The sequence below is a fragment of the Coturnix japonica genome, chromosome 3 (assembly GCF_001577835.2).
Source record: "Coturnix japonica isolate 7356 chromosome 3, Coturnix japonica 2.1, whole genome shotgun sequence".
Classification (NCBI taxonomy): domain Eukaryota; kingdom Metazoa; phylum Chordata; class Aves; order Galliformes; family Phasianidae; genus Coturnix; species Coturnix japonica.
In genome coordinates this window covers 82808923-82834707 of record NC_029518.1, presented here as the reverse complement: position 1 = coordinate 82834707, position 25785 = coordinate 82808923, and the positions used below count along the sequence as shown (strand labels likewise).

At 34.7% G+C, this 25785-nt stretch overlaps 1 protein-coding gene across 2 annotated transcripts in view; it reads left to right on the top strand.

The window, feature by feature from the left end:
- Positions 1–25166, top strand: part of MYOM2 (myomesin 2) — a 72000-nt gene extending 46834 nt beyond the window's left edge. For both annotated transcript variants that reach the window (XM_015859344.1, XM_015859343.1), the window contains 18 exons: positions 192–370; positions 570–684; positions 1264–1420; positions 1530–1636; positions 3382–3426; positions 3824–3960; positions 7103–7247; positions 7360–7419; positions 8859–8926; positions 13499–13612; positions 15021–15108; positions 16232–16270; positions 16927–17032; positions 19550–19713; positions 20001–20037; positions 20169–20191; positions 21038–21093; positions 24077–25166. In XM_015859344.1, the coding sequence (XP_015714830.1) occupies positions 192–370; positions 570–684; positions 1264–1420; positions 1530–1636; positions 3382–3426; positions 3824–3960; positions 7103–7247; positions 7360–7419; positions 8859–8926; positions 13499–13612; positions 15021–15108; positions 16232–16270; positions 16927–17032; positions 19550–19713; positions 20001–20037; positions 20169–20191; positions 21038–21093; positions 24077–24376 (1940 nt within the window). In that variant the 3' untranslated portion in view covers positions 24377–25166. The remainder of the gene's footprint in view (positions 1–191; positions 371–569; positions 685–1263; positions 1421–1529; positions 1637–3381; positions 3427–3823; positions 3961–7102; positions 7248–7359; positions 7420–8858; positions 8927–13498; positions 13613–15020; positions 15109–16231; positions 16271–16926; positions 17033–19549; positions 19714–20000; positions 20038–20168; positions 20192–21037; positions 21094–24076) is intronic.
- The last annotated feature ends 619 nt before the right edge of the window (positions 25167–25785 follow it).

Here is a 25785-nt window from a genome sequence, read left to right as displayed (position 1 = left end):
AGCATATCTTGCTGTTTACTTGAATATAATGAATAACAAGTTTATTACATAGGAGGAGATATTTGGAAAGAAACACAGTCGAAACAAAATTAAAATTATATATTTCCATGTCTTCAGGAACAGTTTAAAAACTTTATTACTTCACTGATGTGAACTTCCATATATGTTATCAAATGTTTGAATTGTTTTAGGTCCTGCATATGATCTCACAGTTTGTGAAGTTAGAAATACATCACTTGTTCTTCTATGGAAAGCTCCTGTGTATGAAGGCAAAAGCCCCATTACTGGGTACTTAGTGGACTATAAGGAAGTAGATACAGAGGACTGGATCACTGCTAATGAAAAACCTACTTCACACCATTATTTTAAGGTAACGTATAAACATTACAGTTTTTGTTAATTCAAAATTGAATTTTAAGAACATCTGATTGAGTTCAGCAAAGATGCATGTTTGAACTTCTGCTAATAATGTCTTCTGCTAACATTATCATATAGCTAAATGAAAGAACTTAGACTGTTGTGTTTTTTTGTTTTTTTTTTAATTGATTTTGCTATTCATCTTTTTCAAGGTTACTGATTTACATCAGGGTCATACCTATGTTTTCAAAGTTCGTGCAGTGAATGATGCTGGGGTTGGCAAGTCATCTGAGATATCTGAACCAGTGTTCGTTGAAGCAAGCCCTGGTAATGGACTGTTTTACCTCCTCTGCTTCTGAAATACCTGCAAAGAGATTTAATCACTCTGACCAGATATTGTAGGACAAATAAGTATTTCACAACTTCAAAAGCTCTTAGCCTTAAAACTGAAAGAAAAACTTGGTGTGAATTCAGAGGTACTACCAAGCCTTGTTGCCTTACTTACTGCAGGAAATATTTTGATAATTGGTTGTTTTAGTTTTTTTTCTCATAATCAGAGGTGCTGCTGTGATGGGTGAAAAGTATAACACAGCAAATTTATTTAAGCTTCAGTACTGAATATAATTTACTTCAATTGTATGTATCTTCTCTTATTCAGTTTCATTTTATTGCTTTGTTTCTCAATAAGCACGTAGTATTTTTAGTATTCCTTATTTGTTTAGAGCAAGAAAGTGGCTAGAATGTGATGCTGAATCAAAATATGACACAAACATACTTCAAAACATACAGGTAAACCAATATCTATTAATGGTAATGGTTAGCATCTGCATAGGTTTTTATCATTTCTGTATAGCAGTGCTAAAAAGAAATGCAGCATTGACATTTGTTTTGATTCTCATTTTGCAGGAACAAAAGAAATCTTTTCAGGTGTGGATGAGGAAGGTAATATTTACCTGGGTTTTGAATGCAAAGAAGCTACCGATGCATCTAATTTTCTGTGGGGAAAATCATATGAGGAGATTAAGGATTCTGATAAATTTAAGATTGAGACAGAAGGAGATCAGTAAGTCATGCAATCATCTGTATCAGAGTCCTAGGAATTTATACTATTAATAAATCCCAATAGCATGATAAAACCCACTAATTATATCCTTCATTATTGATTATTTTAGTTCTAAGCTGTACTTCAAGAATCCTGATAAATCGGACATGGGAACTTACTGTATTTCAGTTAGTGACACAGATGGTGTTTCATCCAGCTTCGTTCTGGATGAGGAAGGTAAGGTTCTTACCAGCTCAGGTCTGTATTTTGTTACCCCATATGCAATAAACATTTTCAAAGAAAAAGAAACAAACAAACCTCCCATTCTTTCCTGTGCATAAAGAGCAAAAAAAGAATGATATCACAGCAGGTTTCATGTTGTTATATTTTTTTATTATTATCACAATAATGAAATTTAGTATAAATATAATTTAATACCAGTGAGTTGCATAGAATTAGGGAGAAGAATCTGAGAAAAAGAATGTTCCTTTAACAAAAAGTAAATATATTGAGTTCAGTCATCTTTTGGTATAAATTGATATTAATTTTGTTTTACTTTATTGTAGCTGATTTATTTCATTGGAGTTGCAGTGGATTTGCTTCAGTCTGACTTTGGTATAGCATATAGGGTTATGGAGGTGAAATGCAGAGAGAACTTGGCTATTCTTTCACACAAATATTTTTGGAGCTTTTGCAGTCCACATTCTGCAATTGTAGAGTTCTTAAATTAAGCATGATTGTCTCTACTGCTACCTTCTTTTTAAGATATTTAAGGAGAAACAATGAGGCCAAGTGAGAGTCCAGTTGTAGGCAGGATTTCTGTTACAGAGCAATCAGCATCAGTTCTACCTTTCACCTTCCATTCAATGTTGGTATCAAGTTTTTTAAGTTTTTTGTACATATATAAAAAAATAAAAAGATTATCCAGGACATAGACCATTAATGTAGATTCTTAGCTGTTATCAATATCATTTTCTTCTAAGGAAGATAAATTTGTAATATTTTGAAATTTCTGTTGAATACTGTTGGAAAAGACAGGCCTGTACTTGATAATGGTAACTTCCTTTTTGTTTAGTTTTGAAGCATGTCTCTGAAAATGCTTTATAGGTCTTGTTACCTTAAGTCCTACCTTCTAAGTTTTTCTATACAAGACAAAGTGATTCCCAACACATATTTACCTTATGTCTTCCCTTGTCATATCCATCACTCAAAATTATACCTGTATTTGTTCCAAAAATAAGTGTCTGTTTTCATATCTCAGTGCCAAAAAAACATTATTTCACTGCCCACTTCAGAAATTCTGGAATTGGCAACAATGTTCATATTCTAAATCTTTATTATTAATGGTATGGGGTTAGTCTGAAAACCTAATAATGTGATTTCTAGACACACAGCCTTTATGAGAATGTAGTGCATTAGACAGAATTTTCTTCGCCTTTCTCAGACTAAGTTGCACTCATTGTTTCCTGCCATAGTAAGCAAGATTTTCAGGTGCCTTGTCAGAAAGGATGTCAGTAGATAAAAAAGCCTAATGCACTGTCTGAGCTGTTGTCTTCCATCCTTAGTTTAAATCTCATAGGAAGTTTAATATAGAGGGTATGCATGAAATCATAGAATCATAGAACAGTGTAGGTTGGAAAGCACGTTAAAGATCATTCAATTCCAAACCCTCTGCTGTGGACATGATTGCCACCACTTGATCACACTGCTCAGGATGGCCTCAATCTGGCCTTGAACACCTCTAGTGATGGGGCATAGGAAATAGGAAAAATGAACTTATAAAAAATGAACTCATAATAAATCCATGTATCATACTTTTAAATTTCTTACAGCTTATATTTAGGGAATAATTTTCTAAAGAAAACTGTGTATTTCACATGTAAAACTTAAGGAGATTATTTGCTCATGCTCATTTATAACTTCGTTGACAATCATGACCATATTTTTCAGAATAAATTAAAATGTGCTTTTCTGAATTTCAGAGTTTGAACGTTTGATGACAATAAGCAATGAAATAAAGAATCCAAGTAAGTTGAAGACCTTAATCTATTTTTTACTTCTAAAATAAATATAATTACATACTAGTGACTGGAATTTTCAAAAGGATCTTCCTGATACAATGGCAGCTTCACTAATCAACTTGATAATAGACTATAAGTTGTTTCTAGCTTATTCCTTAAATAATCTACAAACTGTAAATTGTAGACTCTATTTTCTCTTTGAGAAAGTAATTTAAAAATGAGCCAAAGACATTAGATGTCTTTTCAATGCATAAAATTACTTCTATATTCAGCATTCCATAAATAATGGGACGATATAATGTTTGACTACAAAAGTCCCTTAAAAGAATTCATGCATTGATTACTTATGATTGCTTTTTTTTTTTTTTTCCTTTTTTTTTTTTTTTTTTTTCCCTCCCTGCAGCAATACCTCTGAAATCGGAATTAACTTATGAGGTTCTGGATAAAGGAGAAGTCCGTTTCTGGATTCAAGCTGAAAGCTTGTCACCAAATTCTACCTATAGATTTGTTATTAATGATAAAGAAGTTGAAAATGGAGATGTAAGTGCATTTGAGTACTAGTATATTTGTGAAAATGCTTAATGCAACTTTAGACATTAATAATATATTTATATTAGAAGTTTAAAGCCAATTTATTAATATCAGTGTGATGATATTTGAAAAAAAAACCACAACAAAACCATAACCCTCGGAAGTCCATGCTCATTTTTTGGAGCCAGATGGGTAACAGGAAAAGAAAAGGGGAACTTAGGCCCTTAATTAAACATATCTGACTAAAAGTAGTGAATAAATATTTTAGGAAAATTGTTCAAGACATATGAAGCTGCTTCAAAGTACAGTTTTTGACTGCAAACCATGTAGAAATACTGCTCCCTCTGAAGCCAACATTGGCAGTTTTATATATAGCGTGGAGGTACTTGACCATGCAAGAACTGTCATAGACATAAAAGCTTTAGATGGTATCACTTTCATTTTCTTTAATTATTATTACTATTTTTAATTTTGGCCTAGACATTGAATTGTTACTGACTGGCTACACAGAGATGAAAGAGTATAGCTTTTTAGCTCTAGGAAGCCCTTTCTTGCTAAGGGACACTAAAAAGATTGGGCTGTGAAGAAATCAAGGTTATGTTCTTGTGGACCTGTAATATGATTCATTTACTGACCATAATGTTCAGCACTGGGAATATCTTTTCCTGTGAGGAATACACATACAGTGCAGCTATTTGAAAAGTTCAGTTTATTCTCAGGCTTGCAAAGCCTGACTTTGGCCAGAGGAACTTATCTGCATTTTTATAACACAGAAAAACAAGAAGCATTTCCCTTCATGATATACTTGCTTTCTAAGCAGAATACTCCTCTGTATTTTGTACTTCAAGAAATAATAAACTCTAGCACTGAAAACCTGAATTTGGTGATTAGAATACGTTGAAATGGTAATATTCAGTCTTGGCAGGCTCAGTAGAACAGAAAAAGCTATTTTTAGCTCACATATGTTTTGAAAGTGTTGACATCAGAAGGAGAGTCTTGAAGTGCAGTTTCATTATTTCACCTTTTTAATTAGTAACCCATAGGTGACATTTACTTTTGGAGATTGATGATATTTTTGTGGAAAGTCACATAAAAACCCGGTATTTATGGTGCCCATAAAATCATTGAACTTCATCTTGCTGCATAATGGCAATAGTTAGAAGCCTAATTACACTTTAAAACCTGCCTGGAGACTGGGCTAAAGTCACTGAACATGTTCAATAGACCGTTGTGCTGGTGAATTGTAGTCTGATTCTTGACACTGAATAAAAAGATATTTTTTTTTCCTTTAGGCCCTACCCAGAGAACAGTTTCCATAAGATTTTGAAATAATATGAAAATGGAACAAACCATGTCCCAGTTAATCAACTGTAATTTAAATCTTTTAAAATCTTTTTTCAGAGAAAGTTCACATTTTTTGGAGATATGATAAAGTATCAAATTAAAATATTCACCTTGCTTTTTTTTTTTTTTTTTTTTTTTTTTCCTGCTTCTGGAAAGCCTCAACATTCTCCCTGGAAACTCATTAAATGAATGCAAGTGTTGTCCTTGACTTCTGCAGGCAAGAGAGTATAAGAGAATTTGAATTTGCATTTCTTGATGGGTTGCTGCTGTTATTAGCTCTCTTTTATTCAGCTCTCTCTACTGGCCTATCTCGTCCAGTCTTATATATCAATACTTACATAAGTAATTTTTCTACTTACTTTCCCTATTAAGTCTTATCTTTTCATATGATGTCTTTTACTATATGTTGGAAAATCCATGCCAAATTATAAAATCCTTTTCCCTTGTTATTTTAGGCAAGTGATGTACCTCAGTCACTTTCCTCTAAGGCATTTATTTTTTCATTAGTTACCAAATTGATCTGTTGGCTACTGCTTTGTTTAATTCCAGTATTTTTTTTCTTTTTCTTCATTCTTCAGTAACCTAACAAAGATTTAAACTAGATTAGTCTAATTGCATTTCCATCAATGATAATATATTTTTAAAGAATGTTTCCTGGCACCATCCTGTTAAATATTTTATCATGCAAACAGTCCTAGCTCTAATTTTTGGTTATGTTGCAACATAATTATTTTGGAACAATTCGCTTTGCACAGAGTACTATATAAGTACTAATAAATCTCTAATGTTTACACATTCCCTTCTTTTCTAATTGATTACAATCTCTTCCTAATGCTTTTCAGATTTGCAGGAGCCCATAATTTCCTTATGAACTGTGCTCATTTCTTTTCATTCCCAAAACTCAGTGTTCCTTATTGCCCAGTATTTTCTTGTAGTTTCCTGTTTTCTTGAAGATTCCTGCTAAGAAGTTATCTTTCTAGAATGTGTAATAGAAAAAGCACCCATTTAAAGAATATTAACAGTGAAATCATTTTAATCATTTGAAATTGAAGTTGTTACTTGGTTTATTCAGTGTTCTCCAATGGCTATAGTGGGTTGATAGATGTTTTGACAGAATTCTAATTTTCCTTTGCTGGACTTTTCTGATCTTTTTAGTTCCTGGCAGTTCAATTGGCTCTGAACAAGGAAAACACAAGTTACATGTTCTCACTCATGGTCTTAGTCTTTGGGCATCTCTGGAAAGAATCCATAGCATAAGATGAGCAAATTATTTTACTCTCCCTAAATATACATTTTTAAGTAAGAAAAGATCCAGTATCAAGCTTTCACATACACCTCAGAAAATGTTTAGTGGTCTTAATGGCTTGAATTTGTTCTGAAGATTCATTTACAAGGTACACATCTGGAGTTCCACATCTGTACCTATAAACACAATATTCCAGCTACCTGTGGAATTTTCTAGGAACGTTGCTTCAGACTAACTTTGTTGAACTGGAAGCTGTAATGCAATTGGCTGTGGGGGCATACCTCCAAACATGTGTAGCACAATAAACTATTATTTTTAAATGTTAAACATCTGTATTATTATGATTTGAGGGTTCCAAATGCAGCAGCACACAGAGGTTTCCACCACCACTAGGACCTTGTTTGACAACAGTGAACTCAATTAGGACCCTGATCTCATACTACACAATACAGAAGAAATGAAAATGATTAAGTGTGGAAGTACTGTTACAAAACATGTCTTATTTGGTAGGGAATCATAAGTACTTAATGAAATAGTAAATTTATTACTTGTTTATTTCAGAGGCACAAGATAAGTTGTGACCATGCAAATGGCATTATAGAAATGGTGATGGACAAATTTACAATTGACAATGAAGGTACCTACACAGTACAGATTCAAGATGGAAAGGCCAAAAATCAGTCTTCGTTAGTTCTCATTGGAGATGGTAAGTTCAATGAAAAATTAAAACTCTGACTCATGTGAAGAATTAAACTTCAATTATTTCTTGAGTACTTTTATGACTAACTGATTATTCATTCACCTCTTCTAAAATTCAGCGTTTAAGACGATATTGGCTGAGTCTGAGCTCCAGCGAAAGGAATTCCTCAGGAAGCAAGGTAAGAGAGTAAATTGGTGACTTGAGGGCCATTTTGCAGCTAATGATGCATTCCAGGTGAATAGTAAGTGTTTCTGACTTCCACACAACTTCATTAGAAGATGAGTATACTGCACAGTTGGAGAGGATATTGAAGCCTTGCTGGGTATGGATCCTGTTTTCCAACACTGTCATTTAAAACTTGAAAACTGCAACATTATTTTCATTAATTAGAGAAAAAGTGGAAATTTGTATAAGAGGTTATATTTGCTGAATATTCATAAGAAGAGCGCTTATTGTAGGCTTTGATCCAGCAAAACACTTAAGCACGTTTAGTTTTAAGCATACAAGTTGTCCCTTTGTTATAACTGACAGAAGAGCTGCCAGTTCAGAGTCAGACAAGGAAGATTAAAAGTCTAATCCTGTGGATTCTATCCAGGCAAATCTCAGGAACCAAATATATGTGTATTTGTTATATATCTGCTAGATGGTTACACTTTGTTAGGTACTTTTTATAAATTTTTTTTGGAGCTAAAAGTAAGAATTACTACTAGATAGCTAATTCAGAATTCTGTCACTGTGAAATACTGAAAGAATTGAGTTTGAGCCTAGTTTGTAATTTCTACTTGGCAAGGAGTTGACTTTTATGATGAACGTAATGACAATAATTACAATTTGTTCTAAACAGCTTAGGTAAAGTTATCTGATTAAGTACTGTAATTGTTATATTCTATCTTTAAAGAAAAAAAAATTCTCTTTACTGCATAAACTCACAAGAGATTCAGTTCTCAGTAATCTAAGCAAAAGTCTAGAAATTTGCCACATCTCAGATCTGAGTATAGCAATTACAGGCACAGATCCTACAGACGGGAAAACGTACTCATAAATTTACTGATATGAGTAACTACAACAACTTGAAAAGGACTAAATATATCAGTAATTTTTCTTATTGACATATATATTTGGATTTGGAACCACAGTAGGGAACAGGAATATTTTTAAACTTCAAATAATTTGAACAAAAGTTGTCTGGCATGGTATTTTGGCTTCAAATATTCAATTGATTGAGTGTCAGAGCACATTTGTCCATTATCAAGTTCCACTTGCATCTTAATTGCAACTATTTTGTTTCTTTCCCATCTTTACTTGGAAATTGAGCATGAACATATTTAGCAAACTTGTTTGTGTCACTCACCGTTTTATGTTTTGGAATGCTACATGACTTATCCTAGAAACAGACATGTGCCTCAGGTTTCTAATTGGTATGCTAAACACGTGGGTTAATACAGTGAATAATTCCTGCAGGATTTTTCCTCTTGTGCATTAAGGAGTGTCCTCTGATCATTCTGATATAGGGATGTTAGAATGTAATTATCATTCTTTTTGTTTCTTTTGCTAGAACTATCAGATATTCTTTCCTTCCTTCTACAACATATGCTTTAAGAATGTTTTGTTTCTTAGGTCCCCACTTCTCAGAGTTTCTATATTGGGAAGTTACCGATGAATGTGAAGTTCTGCTGGCTTGTAAGGTGAGGAAAGACACTTGAAGTATTTTTTAGAATATGTTGCTTAATAGTCGAGGAGAAAAATGCAATAAAAGATTTTGATCTTTTTATAATTAGATCCTTTTAGACATGGTTTAAACTAAACTTTCTGATATTTTCAGCAGTAAAACTAGTCATAATCTACCCTCTTCCAGTTGGCCTTCTGGACTGCAAGCATACACTGCTGGCTCATGTTGAGTCTTTCATCTTCTGACATCCCTAAATCAATCTCCTCAGGGCTGCTCTCAAGCCATTTTCCATCCTGCCTGTATTTGTGAGTGGATAATCTAATCTTTTATAATAACCGTGAGCCATAAAATTATTTAAGTGTAATAACCAGCCCAAACAGGTTTTTCCTCTATCCACAAAAAGTATCTCAGAATCACAGAATCACAGAATGACCCAGGTTGGAAGGGACCTCAAGGATCATGTAGTTCCAACCCCCCTGCCTAGCAGGGCCACCAAACATACACTCAGTTTGAAAATCATCACTCATACATCTCAGTTTGAAATCTTTCCTCACTGTTTTCTGATTTGGAGGTTCCTCTACTAATATATATATATATATATATATAATTTAATCAAATGTAGCTAAACATGTAACAAAAGTTTTAGAATGAGTGCTATAAAACAGGATTTTTATTATATTTGGCTAATGACATTCAATTCTTTTGAAAGCTAATGTGTACAGAATTCAGAGTAACTTCTGCTATTAAGGTCTTGTATGCCATTCTAAACTGATGTATTTTCACTTTTGTTGCTCTTCTCTAGAAAGACTAATTAGAGGCCTCAATTAAGGCCTCAAACTAAGCTAATTGAATTCAGTTAGCATCAAACTGTTCTTCACTGCCTTTTCCTGTAGCACATACTCTACTGTATTCATTTTCTCCATTTCTTTTGAATAATTTTTTGACTTTTAATTAGATCAACTTGAATCACTCATTATGAGCAATTCACATGCATCTTTTTTATTTCTTCTCTCTGCTCACTAATTAGGAGGCCTTTAACCTCAACTTATTCCCAGCAGAACTGACCTGGGTGGTGAAGCTGCCACTCGGTGAGCCCTGATTTTACCACCAAGGCTCATTAACTAGTGTGGTACCTTTGCTGGTACTGAGATGTATAGTTGCAGCACTTTGTAATCTCAACATGCATTTGCCTCAGGCATGAACTCTGCTTATCCTTTTGTTCACATGTGGAATTGTATTGCTGAACCAGTTATACTAGTGTTAACTCTCTACAAATTAATCTGAAATTATCCTTCATTTCTTTGACTTTAGAGCCAGTTTATACCACCATGAAAGGGTGATACACTTTTTATTGGTGTATCTTTTGTTCATAGGCTCAGAAAATTTTATGTAAATGCAATCTAGGATGTGGGCTGTCTGTAAACTCATCATTTTAACTATGCAGTTGACCTTAAAATATTTATTACTGTTAGTGGGTGACTGGACATTAGGTTCAGGCCATTGTTGATTGTGACTCTAACTAATTTTTATACATAGGAAGAAGCTGAAAATTGAAAGGATTTATCTTACTAATTTCAGGTACCAGACATTTAAGTTAGAAGAAGAGCTGCTGCCTCAACCTATATTTGCAGTAATAAAATGTCCAATTAGCAATCTCTGCCTCCCCAGGCCATATCCTTATATTCACACTGCTCAGTTGGCTCCCTGTAGATAAGACAGGGCATGCACAGGATGCTTAGCACTTGGCACAGGTCTCTTCTAGACTCTGCCTTGTGCCTGTGCGCAAAAATAGTTTTCATAGGTGCTTTCACCTCTTGAAAGAGCCTGGGATAATGTGAAGGAGTGCTGTGATCTTCAGGAGAGGGTTTTTGGCCAGGACCTTATCAAAGGCTGTGGCACATAATGATGTCTTTGGGAACTGGATGTTTAGGTATGGCAGAGGACTGATGGTATGATCCAGGTTCGCAACATAACAAACATATGTGTATTGTGTTATATAATAACACATCCAAAGAAGTATACATTCCTTTTGGTATCGCTTCAATTCTATGAGATTGGACCTAATTTAATTTTTACTTCAAATGTAATTCTAATGATCATATTATTGATATTGTAGACTTTGAATGACAGAGGGATATGTTTGTCCACCTGAATGATAGTTTGATGGTGTTTTCTCTTTTTTGCATGCTTGTTTTTCTATACATGCCAGCATCTACTACCATTTTTCTTCCATAAGTTCTAAATTTCAGAATGTTCAGAAACTACCTACTTTTGCATATCTTTGACTTATTTATACTCTATCTGTTAAAAGCAAAATTTTTGGTGTGTGACTAAACAGTAAAAAAAGTAACTTTTCATAGTAAAAGTCAACATCAAATAACTTTGGCACTGCAAACTGCTTGTGACTGAATCTCAGGGTATTTATTGTCAGATTGAGAACTAACAGACTTTCATGAAAAACTGTTGAAAAATTTTAAAGGTTTCTTCCTTTAGGCTTTGTTCAAATTAAATTGCCAGTCATCATATGACTACAGGAAAAGCCACCTTATAGTTACTGGCAAATGTAAAATGCTTCTCATTTTTTCAGGCAAGACATTGCTTTGGGCCAGACTGTGAACCCATACGCTTTCAGAGGCATATAGCAACCACACTGATTATTACACAGCAGTATATGTGGTTATATTATCAAGAGTAAGATTTCTCTTATGTAAAAAGTTAAAAGATTGGTGCACGTATTTTCCTCCCTGCAAGCCACTTGATATATACATATATAGAAATAAATTAACTCCTAGGCTGCCCAGTATCCATTTGTTTAGATATTTTCAAGATTTTCTTAACTGACTCCCTGGGGACTAAGAAAGATCTTACCAGGTATGTACTTCTACCAAAGCCTTGTTAACTTGGGGTACCCTATCCCATGACCTGGAAGTCTCAGATGGGGAGTGGAATAAACCCCCTATGATTTAGGTAGAAACTGTTAGAGACCTACTGCTCCACCTGGACTGCCACAAGTCCATGGGGCCAGATGGGATCCACCTGAGAGTGCTGAGGGAGATGGTGGAAGTGATAGCCAAGCCACTTTGCATCATCTATCAGCATTCCTGGTCAAACCAGAGAGGTTTCAGAGGACTGAAGGCTTGCCAATGTGATTCCCATTTACAAGAAGGTTCATAAATAAAATCCAGGGAACTGTAGGCCTTCCAACCTGACCTTGGTTCCAGGAAAGGCAGTGGAGCAGATCACACAGCATGTGCAGAACAGCTAGGGGATCAGGCCCAGACTGTGGGTTCATGAAAGGCAGGTCCTGCTTGGCCAACCTGATCTCCTTCTATAATCCTATATAGGATTGTTCAGTATGGAGAAGAGAAGGCTGAGGGAGATGTTGTCGCGGTTGTTGTGAGGTAGGGGTTGGCCTCTTCTCCTATGTAACGAGCAATAGGACTAGAGGAAATGGCCTCAGGTTGTGCCAGGGGATTTCCAAGTTGGATGCTGGGAAATACTTCCTCTCTGAGAGATGAACTTGTTGGTCTTTTTCAACTTTGGTGATTCTATGATTCTACGATTCTGTGACTGGGGACTCAGGCTAGGCACACAAATAACATTGCATTTATGTGATTTTTGGAATGAAATGAGGATAGCAACATCAAATAAACTCTAGTACTACTGAAGAGGAGAAAAGCAAAAGCCAAGGTTTCTAATCACAGCTGAGATTTTGGCTTCTTTGAATTCACACTTCTATGCCATTCATCCAGCAATATTTTAAGTGTTTCTAATGCACAATTTATATTTCAAAATTATAACAGTACATGAGATATACATGTACTCTATGTTTTACTCAGATCAGCTGTAATAATTACTCATGATCAGCTACTATTACAGCAAAATTTTGGCTTTCAAGAACCTTTTCTGCATTTAAACTACTTTGTTAAATTCTTTTGTATCAAGAGACAGTCCTAATTTGTTGGATTCCTCAAGTCTTTGTATTCTCCTAAGGACAGGTAGTGGAAAAAAGGATTTCTAGTGCAGCTTACAATTTTGAAGTCTCAAGTGTTCATGGAATAGTAATTTTAATGGCTCTTTGTGGTGCTGCCCTGAAGGGCATTTCTTAGGTAACCAGGATAAATGTACAAACTGAATGAATGTTCTCCAATATAGGGTCTAAATTTTATGTTACAGGTCTCTAGAGACATATGGCAAACACAGAGGACAGAGGAAATTTCAGCGGCTCTAATTTCAAATATATTTTTTACAGATAGCTCTAGACAAACTGCAACCAGATAACAAGTGGGCAAAACTCCTTAAGGGAAGAATCTGACAGAATTGTCTTTAAGGATTTGACAGTGCTCTGAAGCTCTAAGCTGCCTACTTCCAACCAGTTCTTTGCTGCAAATAAATGCTGTAGGAATAACATTCTGCTAAATAGGACTTAGTTTGAATTATTTATTTATTTATTTATTCCACTTAACTTGATTTGACATGTGTTATAAAATATTGGCTTCTTATTCTGCAAGTATTTTTGTGACCATGTATAGTACAGCATCTTTGATCAGGATATAGTCATGATTATGTGCCTTTTTCTGCTGTACAGATTGCAAACACAAAGAAGGAGACTGTTTTCAAGTGGTATAGGGATGGTTCTGGGATTGACGTTGATGAGGTGCCTGATCTGCAGAGGGGAGAATGTCACCTCACTATTCCAAAGGTACAGTATCACCTACTGATTAGAAATGACAGCTTCTGCTTGATGTACTATGGATTTGCCAGGCAGATCACTCAACCAGCTGTCATGATTTCTATGAACAGTTTTAACAAAAGTCGTATTTTCTACCCTTCAATTAGCTAGTGAGTAGTTACCGTGAGTAAAAGAGTATACATTTTTGTTATAAATGCAGACACTTCTTGCTTAAATTGCTTCAAAATCCTTAGGTGAACTCTGTGTTTTTTTGTTTAATTTTGTTTTTTCTTATTCCTTAATTTTTCAGTTTGCTCCATACCCTTGTATTTTATGGTTGCCTTAGTTTTATTTCCTGAGGTATATGGCTTTTTAAGATTTATCTTCTTGCAAGCAAAATAATTTGTGACTGAAGCCTTATCTTGAATAGTTGCTTTCTTTCTCAACTGTTGAAACATCCCCTAGATCAAGTCGTTGTGTTTTCAGCATAATGTGCATTAAGTTTAACTTTTTTACTTATTATTATTATTATTTTTAATTATCTTCATGTTTTTATAATTTATTCCCTTAATGTCACTTGCAACAGGATACTGGCTTTCCAGTGGCTTTATTTTTCCTGTGTAGACTTTTTGGAGGGAGAGTGGTTTCAGCTTGTCTTGAATTTCTCTCTTTACTTGTCATTTAACAACGTGACACTTTTCCTATTATTACTTGCTTGCAGGCTTGTTTAAGATTCATTTAAGCAGCCTCCAACCTGAATATAAGTATTTACATATTTTCCTTTAAGTTTTCAAATAAAATAAAAACACTCAAACAAAAAACTACTGCCTTTAAGGCAGTATCACAGAGTTAATTTATAGAATGTTCGTTTTCTAGGGTTAATGAATGCACTTTTGTAGCACACGTGTAATTTGACTATAGCTGTTGCTTGAAGAAATCCACTTAGTTGATTCTTGAAAAGTTGAAGGGTATAGATGCATTGTCTTGCTCTGCACATAATGACTCCAAAAAAAAAAAAAAAAAAATAATAGCTTCAAGCGAATAAAAATTGCATTCCTAAAATTTATGTGAGTTGCAGTTACCCTCTATTACGTCTTACTAAGCTGCTTCTAGTTTCTGCTGATAAGGATCAATCTCTATGTTTCTATGAAACAAGAGAAAGAAAGGAAGAAAACTCACAGTTCATTTGAATGGAACTTGTATTACATTCTAGGCTTAGGAACTAGATATAGCTACTTAAAAAAACAAAACAAAACAAAACAAAAAAACAACAAAACATTTACAATCCATTTATATTTTCCCATTGTATCTCTGGCATGATTATTCAATAGTAAGTTAATTGCAGTACTATGTCTGTTGTTTGATTTAGAGAAGCATGCAGAGGTTAAGCAAATATATTCATATCAAGTTGGTCAGTAAACATCTGCTTTTCTTGTAGTTGTCTCGCAAGGATGAAGGTGTTTATAAGGCAACACTCTCAGATGATAGAGGTCATGATGTTTCTACTCTTGAATTATCAGGAAAAGGTAATATTTGGTTTACTGTGTCAGAGTAATGATCTCTACATTCTCTCAAAAGATGTTCAATAGATACCTTTGCAAATTGCAAGCTAGCAAGCATATTTGGGGTTCTTCATATTTCAGTGCCTTCCTTATGGCATTGAGGCCTCAACTGTTGATAGTTTAGAAGCGGTGACATAATATAAGACGTAAGTCTTATAATGATTACTTTCTAGCACCCTCACAGTGAAGTAAATTTTAATCAAGCAGGCACCACCATTTATGTGGGATCTTTTGTAAAGAGCTCTTTGTCAAGTTCAGTAAGTTTTAATGTCTACAGAAGACCCTTTAGCACCAGGTCTTTCAAAATGCCAAATACATTGAGGTGGGAGTCTCAGTGGGGACTGACTGTTACTCTGATTGTAAAATTGTAGAGCTGTAATTCAGAAACTGTGAAAAAACAGACCCAGTTGTAGAGAAAAAGATGTTCACACTCTTAAATGATTTGCCGTTCAGCAGAGTTGCATTTTCAAGTAAAGTTTGTGCTGACCACTGGAATGAACAGAAGATACTGTGGTTCTCCATCTTATTGTCAGCTGTCCTTCCCAAGCAGGAAAGAACCCCTGCTAAAAGACAGTGCTCCAATCTTCTATTATTTTGTATAATGTTCTCCCCTTCCAGCATCCCATCAATACTGTGATTTTTTTTTTTTCAAGTTTGGTATGATACCTGGTGTTTATTTGCTGTCAAGAACTTTATATTTGCCAAGTGCTCTGCTACTGGGAGCAGATGGGTACTGTTTTCTCCAAAAATTTAATAATCTTTTATTTCTCTTGCACTTTCCTCTGAATGTGAACCATCAAATTAATGACCTCTTATTGTTTCTGGCATGAAGGATACAGTGCCAAAGATCTGAAAGCACATGGCAGATGCTGCATGCAGTGGGTACATTCACTGACACAGCACAGAATTCATGTATTGTACGCAGGTAGTCTCCAGTTTATCTTGTACACCTGTTACAATTTTAATGGTTTTCTTTGCCTGAGGATATGAAGATTTCCCATATCACTTTAATTAAACTAAGCATAACAAAGCTATATTTTGATTAAATTTTGATGGTACATTTTCTTTTTTTTTTTCCCCGCCACAGTGTATGATGATATAATGTTGGCACTGAGCAGAGTCAGTGGTAAGTAAATGCTCTCTTGGATTTTCATGGAGTGTTTTTATAGTAAAGCCATCTGAACCTGAGGCAGACAATTTTTACTGTAAGTGGGAAATCTATGACAGTCATGATACACATTTTTATGGGCATGCTATTAAGGTTTTGATTAGGCATTTGACCTTGCTAATTGACATTATTAAGAGGGGAAAAAAGTATTATTTCACCTGGCTTGTTTTGTTTAGATACTGTGACAATGTTATAGCAATCATTTTCTTTATACTTCCCATTAGTGACTGAGCCTTATGATGCAGATAGAACTTGATTCTGATCCTAATGCCAATTCAGAGCCATTTCAGTGAAAGAATAGGAATTGCACTCAAATAAATTTTGCATGCTATTAAAATAATAGCACCATTATTTTATGGCAATTTTATGAATATCTGGTTACTTCACAAAGAATCATGTCGTAATGTTTGTATATGATCATAAAACCATAAACTCCCACTAAACATTCAGCTGACACAAATCAGCAGATCTCCTTTGAGAAGCATGAATCATTGTCTCTTTATGGTACTTGAGAACAATGGTTCAGATCTTGAAAATTTTTTGGTCCTCCATTTGACAGTTTTTCGTTCATTTCATTGTATGGTTTGATTTAAATATACTCCATTTCACCATAGGCAAGACTGCTTCTCAACTGAAGATACTCTGCACTGAAGAAGGAATAAGGCTCCAGTGTTTCTTGAAGTACTACAATGAAGAAATGAAGGTCACCTGGTCTCACAGGTAGATGAGAATGTATTTTCAAGTTTATGACTATATTCAAATTTATTTGAGAAAAATGTGGCCTTGAAGACTATTTTGTATTCTGTGACATTCCTGTAGAAAGTGTAGCGCATGAGTAAATTTCTCTTAACAGCATTTTATATTCTCAGTTCACGTAGGTGGTAGATACAATAAAAGAAATATTCACAGACTTGTCCAGTACATAGAAGTAATAGTACAAAAAAAGCACCTACAGTGTTTCAGTCTCTTACTCAATGCCAGATTTTTTGTCTTTCACTATGTTATTCTAGTTGGTTCAAAGACAGTTAAGAATTGGAGCATAGTTTTCTGTTCAAGGTTTCTCTTTTCTAGGAATGGATAAAATCCTCCTCCAGAAGTACGTGAATACCAAAGATTTGCTCTCACCATTTAATATAAGCCTGTACTAAGAAAGCAATAAACCACAACATTCAGACTTTTTCACACCAAATATTTTAATTCTATTCCTCTTCTTCGAAATGACAGAAGAGGAAGGGAAAGAAGTACAAAATGTTATAAGAATAGTTATCAGAGCTGAGAGCATAACTAGAATTCCACTATAAAATTTCAAATACTTTTTTTCACCCTCACATTATTTTGATTTTAGACTTCAGTTGTACTTTTATTCATCTGTGTATTTAGAGTTAAATGTGTGTCCAAGTGTTTTGGTATGTTAGGCCTAAATTGTTTTGGAAACTACATGGAGGATTTTGAAGGATTTTAAACCTCTTCAGATATTTTCAACTTTCACATTCCTTGATGACCTCCAAAGATGACACACAGTGAAGAGTTCTGACCTGGACAGAAAGAGGATGATGTTGCTGTACATTGTCCTAGTCAGTTGGAAATGTGAGAAAAGTGTCAGTGAACATTAGGCTCAGGGAGTGCAGGGAGTGCGAGCAGACTTCTATGAGGGTGCTCAGCTTTACTCATAACTTAAGCTTTGTATTCAGTAAGTTATGCTCCTTCTTTCAGTAAATTTGATACTTGTGTGATGAAAAGGAGACATCAGCATGCAAATTTATATCTGATAGCTGATATCCCCCATATACTGATATTCCAGATTTTATGGTAGGTTTTCCATGTTATGTTATTAAAAACATTTTGAACAAATCGCATTTCAGTCATTTCATAAATATTATGATTAGGGGCTGAAATTCTTATGAAGATCTAAAACAAATACTAAAACCAACCAACCATAAATAACCAGCATCCTCTACACTCCCCCATACTTGTTCCTTTTTCAAATGGAGTTCTAGCATGTTATTCCTGGACAAGAAAAAAGACTGAACATTTCTTGTTTTTAAGCAACTGCACTCTCATCATGAACTATAGTAAACAAATTTCTAGCTAGCTTTGAATTATCCATTATAACGAATAGCAGGAAATATAATTATAAGACCTGAGACCAGAATGCATTATCCACTCATGGCACAGTAGGGAACAAAGTATTTAGTAATAAATATTTATTTCTATCCAGGTATGTATTTCAATATACTGAACTCAATGTAATCCTTTTACAGAGTGAGAGAAATAATAAAAATTTATTTTCCTCATCAAACTGGCTATGAAGCCAAATCAACCATGTCTGTGCAAATACATTAACTGATCAAAGAAAAGCCTATGATGACTTACTCTACAAAACAAACAAACAAACAAACAAAACCTCCAGTTAAGTATGCTTTGGGAAAAGGGAAATAAAAAAATCTTTAGATAATGAGAGAAAGAAAACTTCTTTGCAAGCCATTGAAAATAGGTTGGTTTCCATACTCTTCCCAGATGGTTTCTTCTATTTCCACTCTTCAGAACAGATTATGGAGCAGAAGAACAACTGATCTAAATTAACAGAGCATTTCTTATATTTGAGAAGTGATAAGGGATGATTTGTGATGAGTATTAGAATGCTACTCTTTGCTTTTTTTTTTTTTTTTTTTTTTTTTTTTTAAGAACATATTTACTAATTATCAGCAATTAGAAAATTTGCTTCTTGTCTTGATCTTAAAAACAAATGAACAAGTAAAGGTGTATTTTGTGTTGATGCAAGAATAATATGCAAGTCTTTCATTATTTTATTAATATTTTTTGGAAGTTAATGAAAGGTAAACATTTTCTTCCTCTCATATAAAAAAAATACTTTTTTCCTTAAGTTGACTATTCTAATGTGTGCAAGAGCACTGTGCATGAAGAGTTTAGAACTCTGAAGTCACACAGCATATTCACATTCAGATATATATGGGAAAATAGACATAAGTACAGATGTCTTTGTAATGAGAGAATGAAGGTGTAAATCTTCAGAAGGAAAGCTGAAGTTAATGATTCCAAAGTGTTTCATACTCACACTAGAAAGAAAAGAATCCCCTGTGCAATTGCATTCCCTAGTTGCAATTTATTTCTAATTTGGAAACAGTATGTTGTCCTTTGTAACATTTTATGGATGCTCTCCTGTGGAGAGTATATATGAAAAGAATGTTTGAACACATTTCTATTCATTTTTTCAAGGGAATCTAAGATTTCTTCTGGTGAAAAGATGAAGATTGGAGGTGCAGAGGATGTTGCTTGGCTGCAGATAACTGAACCCACTGAAAAGGATAAGGGGAACTACACCTTTGAAATCTTTGGTGGAAAGGAATCCTTCAAACGTACACTTGATCTGTCTGGGCAAGGTATATTTTTAAGATCATACTTATGTGGTGAATTTTCACAGATTAAACAGAATTAATCAGGAATAAGAAGAGGAATGCAGTAAAAATAGCCTGTGGTCAAAATTAGGTGCAATTTAGTTTTTACCACTAGTGACACTGGATTCAGGATTTGGTTTTCCCTTCTGCTACTGCTTAACACTGTTGTTTTTAAAAAGGATTTGGTAAGGATATGTTTGTAAATGCTTATACTGAGCCCAAAATGCAAATAATGTTCATGGACAACAACTCTCTCAACTGTTTCGTTACAGCTTTTGACGATGCTGTTACAGAATTCCAGCGACTGAAGTAAGTGCTACATCTTTTACATTTTAGTGCTATAACAATAATATTATCACAGGAACATTATTTCATTAATAATCTTATTAATAATATGTGGTTTTTTTTGTTTTTTTTTTTCCACTTCTCAACAATTTTAGGGCAGCTGCTTTCGCTGAGAAGAGTAAGTTTATTTTACACTTTATTTTACATGTTCTATATTCTAGTTCACTGTTTTCTGTAAGACATCTATCATGATAAGTTGCCATACGTGTCAAAGTTCTGTAATGGCAGAAATCACATATTACTGCAGAATATTGCAATAATAATAATAATTTGAGGGTTATTTCTCTTTAATTCCAATGGAAAGCTTCTGAGTGTGCATTTTACACATTTTGCAGTGATCCACTATGTCTCATAGGATCTGCAGAGTTTTTGTGAGATATGAGTGTCTGAGTGTCACACAATGAGGTATTGACAGAAAGCTAAGAATTATAATGAATATTGGGATCTGCATATTAAGTAGAAAAAAAACTGCTAATGACTGTTGGATACAGAGCATGTTGAAAAAGAGATAGTAGGGAAGCTTGTTACTGCAGGAGCTCTGGTACAAAGATCCAGTGTAGCTTGAAAGACACTTCTGCCCTTGAAAACGATGGCAGGACAGATTTTCCTCTCATCTTAAATATCACTGCATTGCTGAAAGTATCTGCTTTGCTTTGCTCTTTATCCAAAGTAAAGCTTGGTAACAGCTTCAAGGCTGTTGTGTCTATCAGCTTACAACTCCATAGCACAATCTCTGCTAAAAATGTGAGGGAACCATAAAATATGTTAATAAGAAATAATACAAAATATTGTGAAAAGTACATTATTTCATATTTAATTGACCAAGAATTCTGCTGCATGTCTATTCCATGACAAGCCCAAATAGACATCATGACTAGTGTGACACCATGTTAATAAAATCACTAAGAAATGAATAACTTTGAACACTAAACTTCACTCATTTATTTATTATTTTAACTCCTAGATCGTGGTAAAGTCGTTGGTGGTTTACCTGATGTTGTTACTATAATGGATGGGAAGGTAAGAACAGTTTTTATCAATGAATCACTCTGCTGAAATTTCACACTAGTGAAATGTTTTCTTCAGTGGGGAGAGGTAGATAATACAGATGATTCTGCAGAGTTGAGAGAAAAAGGAAGTAGTCATTTAGTTGTGTTGTGAAGCATAAGTACCACAAGCTGGCTACACAGGGGAAGCACAGCCTAATTCCTATCTCAGGCAGGAAAGGTCATCCTCGAGAGGTGCTTGTCTTTTGTCCTGATTGAGGGGAGACTGAATTAACTGCAGACTTAAATCTGGGCTGGGTCTCAGCTCTGTGTTCTGAGCATAGCAGTTCAAGGAGAGAAACCTATCTTGCCCTCTAGGAGAATCTGAAGAGGCAGGAGAAGACGGCCACTCTCTGACACCCAATATAACACAAGAGGAGGTACTTGGAAACGGTTGTTCACACAGCATAAGAATTGAGTGCATAATTAAATAGTCACTGCAATTGTAAAAAGAATTGTAAAAAGAAAGTATTTTTTCAAGAGGTTCATAATTTATTTGTGCTTTTATGAGTTAGATTAAAATAGATTTGGGTCCCAAGAAAAGGAAATGGTAATTTCCTAATAAAAGAAATCCAGCAATGGCTATTAAACAGTCATCTCAGTACAGCTTGTACTTATAAACTGTTTATAATCCGACAAATTGTGGAAGGAAGGAAAGTGCACTTGAAGTAGGATCACAGCATTCATTCTCATCTTTGTACACTTCTTTATGCAGATTTTTTTGACCACTAAAAGAGCTAGGACTTTGTTCCAATGTACTATAGCAGATCAACTTTTGAGCCAGTGTGACTCTTACTATCTGTAGTTTCTTAAGAGCATGTTGAACAGGGTGTTTTGTATACTATGTGACATACATCTTCAGAGGCTACAGCTGTATTACCCTGTGTGAAAACTGTCCTTCTCATGGCCAGAGAAAGGGCAACACATAGCTCTTCCAAATTTTATTGTACATGGCCATTTCTAGATATCCAGATACAACCTCTTTAGAAGTAGTGAATCAAGGAGGCCTTGCAGTGGATGCTGAAACCTGCTCAACTCTGGACCAAATCAAGATGAGATGATTTTATTCTTGTCCTATTCCTTCATTTGCGGTGCTTTCTCATTGTAGTAGACAAAAGCACTTCATGGCAAGAAAGCCAGTCTCTTGGGAAGTTAGGTATAATTTACTTGATGACCAACATCTTAGTTTTTGTTAGGAAACAGCCAGGAGAAGTCAACCTTGTGCATGCACATAATAGCTGCAGTTTCCTCATAAAAAATTATGCCCTAAGGCCCATGGCCTTAAATTAAGGAAATGCTACATAAAAAGTTTCCAGAAGTTAGAAGAGTTCAAAGAGGCTTAACTATATGAGGATTAAATAACTGAATATCCAAAGGAAATACCTCTAAAATCAAGTAAAGCAAAACATACCAGAAATAACTGAAATTTTAAATTTGCATGTAAATTATATATGAATAGGTACCATGCAAAATTCATGTAACTACGAATGAGAAGTAGCTATACAAAAAGAAGAAAAAGTAAAGAGGTTTCCTCACACGATGGAATGTTATATCTATGCAAATATATGAACACAAGACAAAGCTTTACTAAATCTTGTTAAGAGGGTGTAAATGATTTTAGTCCACATCTATAATTTAACAAATTAGAACAGGCCCAAATGATCTAAAATGATTGTGGAATATATCTACTTTCTGGCAAGCTTTTAATATTAACATATTAAGGCGTGATTAATTATTATGAATTATTAATTGCTCTTAAATGAGGTCATTTTTGAGGGCAATAGTCATGAAATGTTGCTCAAGTTACAGAAAAGACAATGAGATTTAAACTTGCTGTCTTCTATCAGAATTAGTTTCATTTCCCAACGTTTTATTTTCATGTTTACATTACTCCTTTAAATATTTTATAGTAATGTTAGTTCCTATAGGTCATTAGTTAACTTCGCATCCTACATGATATCACTTCTTTAAGTATACTTGCACTTATGTAGTCATCAGGTTGTACCCAGTGTATGTAAATCTTCCTTCAACATTCCCCTCTGATTCTGGAGGCACACCATATGCAAAACTGCTTCTACTTGTGTATGTATGGTGCTTCTAATCACTTAAAATTTTTCAGATTTTTTTTTTTCTCAATGTGTTATATCAGTCCTATTTGTTCACTGGAATTCAAGAAAAATAGTGCAGAAATCATGCACGTGCTCACAAGGATTGCGTACGTATAAAGTAGTGAAAACAGGGTTCAGAAAGTGATCCATATAGATTTGGAAGAATAACCACCAAAATTCTGCGAGCTTCTTCAGTCCAAGTTCAGTTCTGAGAAAACACCTGAACTGTCAGGATCACCTACGAAGTCATTTCTGCTATTCTTTTAATACACTGAGCATGCATGCAACACTTTCACAACCTTTATGAATTATTTAGTCTTCATAAAATATTTCCATTTTACGAGTCAGCAGCATTTGTAATCAGCTTCTGATGATTCATGTTATGTACTATTTTTTAAATGTTTTTTTTTTTTTTTTTTTTTTTAATGTCATATTGAGGAGTAAACCCAAGAGGCCTAGATTGGAAAAGATTTTCTCAGTTCTCTTCTCTGCTGTGTACAGGGAATCTACAAGGTTGTTTTTAAACCTATCATTGCTTGAATATCATGTCAGACTAATGGCTTGCCAGGAGTCTCCTGCAGGCAGGACTGCATTGGCAGTCCTACTTAGAGTATTTAGAATCTTACCCTGGGGCTATTACTGCATCACAGTCACTGGAAAGATGGTGGAAAGTCTCAGTGGAAGAGAAAAATATAGAAACTCTACTTTTCAGTCCTCAAGAACATGCTACCTGTCTTACTTACTTTAATTTACTAGGAATAAGAAATGTCTGAAAGTAATACTGAGAATATTCTGTTTAAACAAATCTGACTAATCCTTAAAAAAATATTTCTTTTTTAACTCCCTTAGACTCTGAATTTGACCTGTACTGTGTTTGGAAACCCTGACCCAGAAGTGCTTTGGTTCAAGAATGACAAGCCCCTTGAGCTTAATGAGCACTATTTGGTTTCACTGGAACATGGAAAATATGCCAGTTTGACAATCAAAGGAGTGACCTCAGAAGATTCGGGCAAATATAGCATTCATGTCAAGAACAAATATGGTGGGGAAACAGTAGATGTCACTGTAAGCGTATACAGACATGGTGAAAAAATACCTGAAGTCAACCAAGGCCAGCTTGCAAAACCTAGACTAATACCACCATCATAATCTAGTTCTATCTAGAACACAGGAGCATGATAAAATCCAATAAGTAAAGCTTGTAACTATGTTTGATGAACAAAGTAGTATATGTGAGCTGTAGCTGAGGTATTCCCATACATAACTGATAGGTACTCTCCAAACGGAATCTGAGCTTTTCGAAGTTTGCTTTAGGCTGGTAGCTGTGCTACAGCGCTGTACACACGTGCACTGAAAACATTATGACTACATGTAGTAGGGTAGTACTTCTAAATAGCAAAAAGCCAAATGCCTGCAAAAAGTTCCTATGGGCAATGGCAGATTGCATAAACCTACAGTAAACCTCCATTTCTACACATCCAAAAAAAGCCATTGAGCACTCTCTCGAGAAAATTGAGAACAAATGTTTCATCATAGAAGGTAGTGAACTGTAGTTACATGCTCAGAAATGATTCCTGCTCTGTTACACACACAGTCCCTTTGGCTTTGAAGCCTCTGATCACATAACTTTAGTGGATAGTCTCTATTTAGTAATTATATTGTTATTTTATAGTGTGAATTTTTCCTTAGTAGTGCTCAGTAGTTTTACAGATGTTTACTGTTTGCTCATTGAAGCGTAGGTTACATGGTTGTATTTTGTTTTTCTTGCATTGTGCTAATAAAACTTTGAAAGTCACCTTTGCCACTCACTGCTCCAAATCACACCTAACTAGTTTTGTTTACTCTCTTTCATTGTTTAATTATTGCTTATTGCACAATTTCACAGCTGGTAGCATGCAGACAATCAACTTTCAATAAATGCAAATTATGGTTAATCACAGTCACTGGGTGGCACTTATGATATTAATTTCACTCTTTGCAATACAGAACAAGATGCAAAATCAAACTCATATCAAAAGGCATGTATATAAACTCAGTCACTTAGGATAATTACCCCTTTGATTCTCCTCTATCCAAAATGAACAAAAAAACTCTTCCATAGATGACATAATGTTCTGCTAAACTAAGATTTAAATATGTTTAATACATTTATATTTATGAATGTCTTCAAGAATACTGTTCATATCTTTCATATGTTTAGCACTGTGTTTTTTGGTTTTGGTGGTTGTTTTTTTTTTTTTCTTAGATCAGGTTCTCCATTTCATTAAAAGTTCTTTTACTTACTTAGACGAGCCTTTGCTATTTGCTAAGCAGCTTTCAGCCAAGAGTTTAACGGTGAGTAATAGTGGCAACAGTGACACAGACATCCCATATACAGTGCTCCACTCTTTTGACTTCTCCCAGGCTCTAAGATAAAGGAACATTGTGGGAGGCAAGGGTGATTGGATGACTTATGGCCTATAGAAAAAGTACTGCAGAATCTTCACTAAGGAAGCTGGATATGAAGGTGTTTGGTACAAGGATCAGGAAAGTAAGCCGTGCTTGGGGGTCATGGCTAA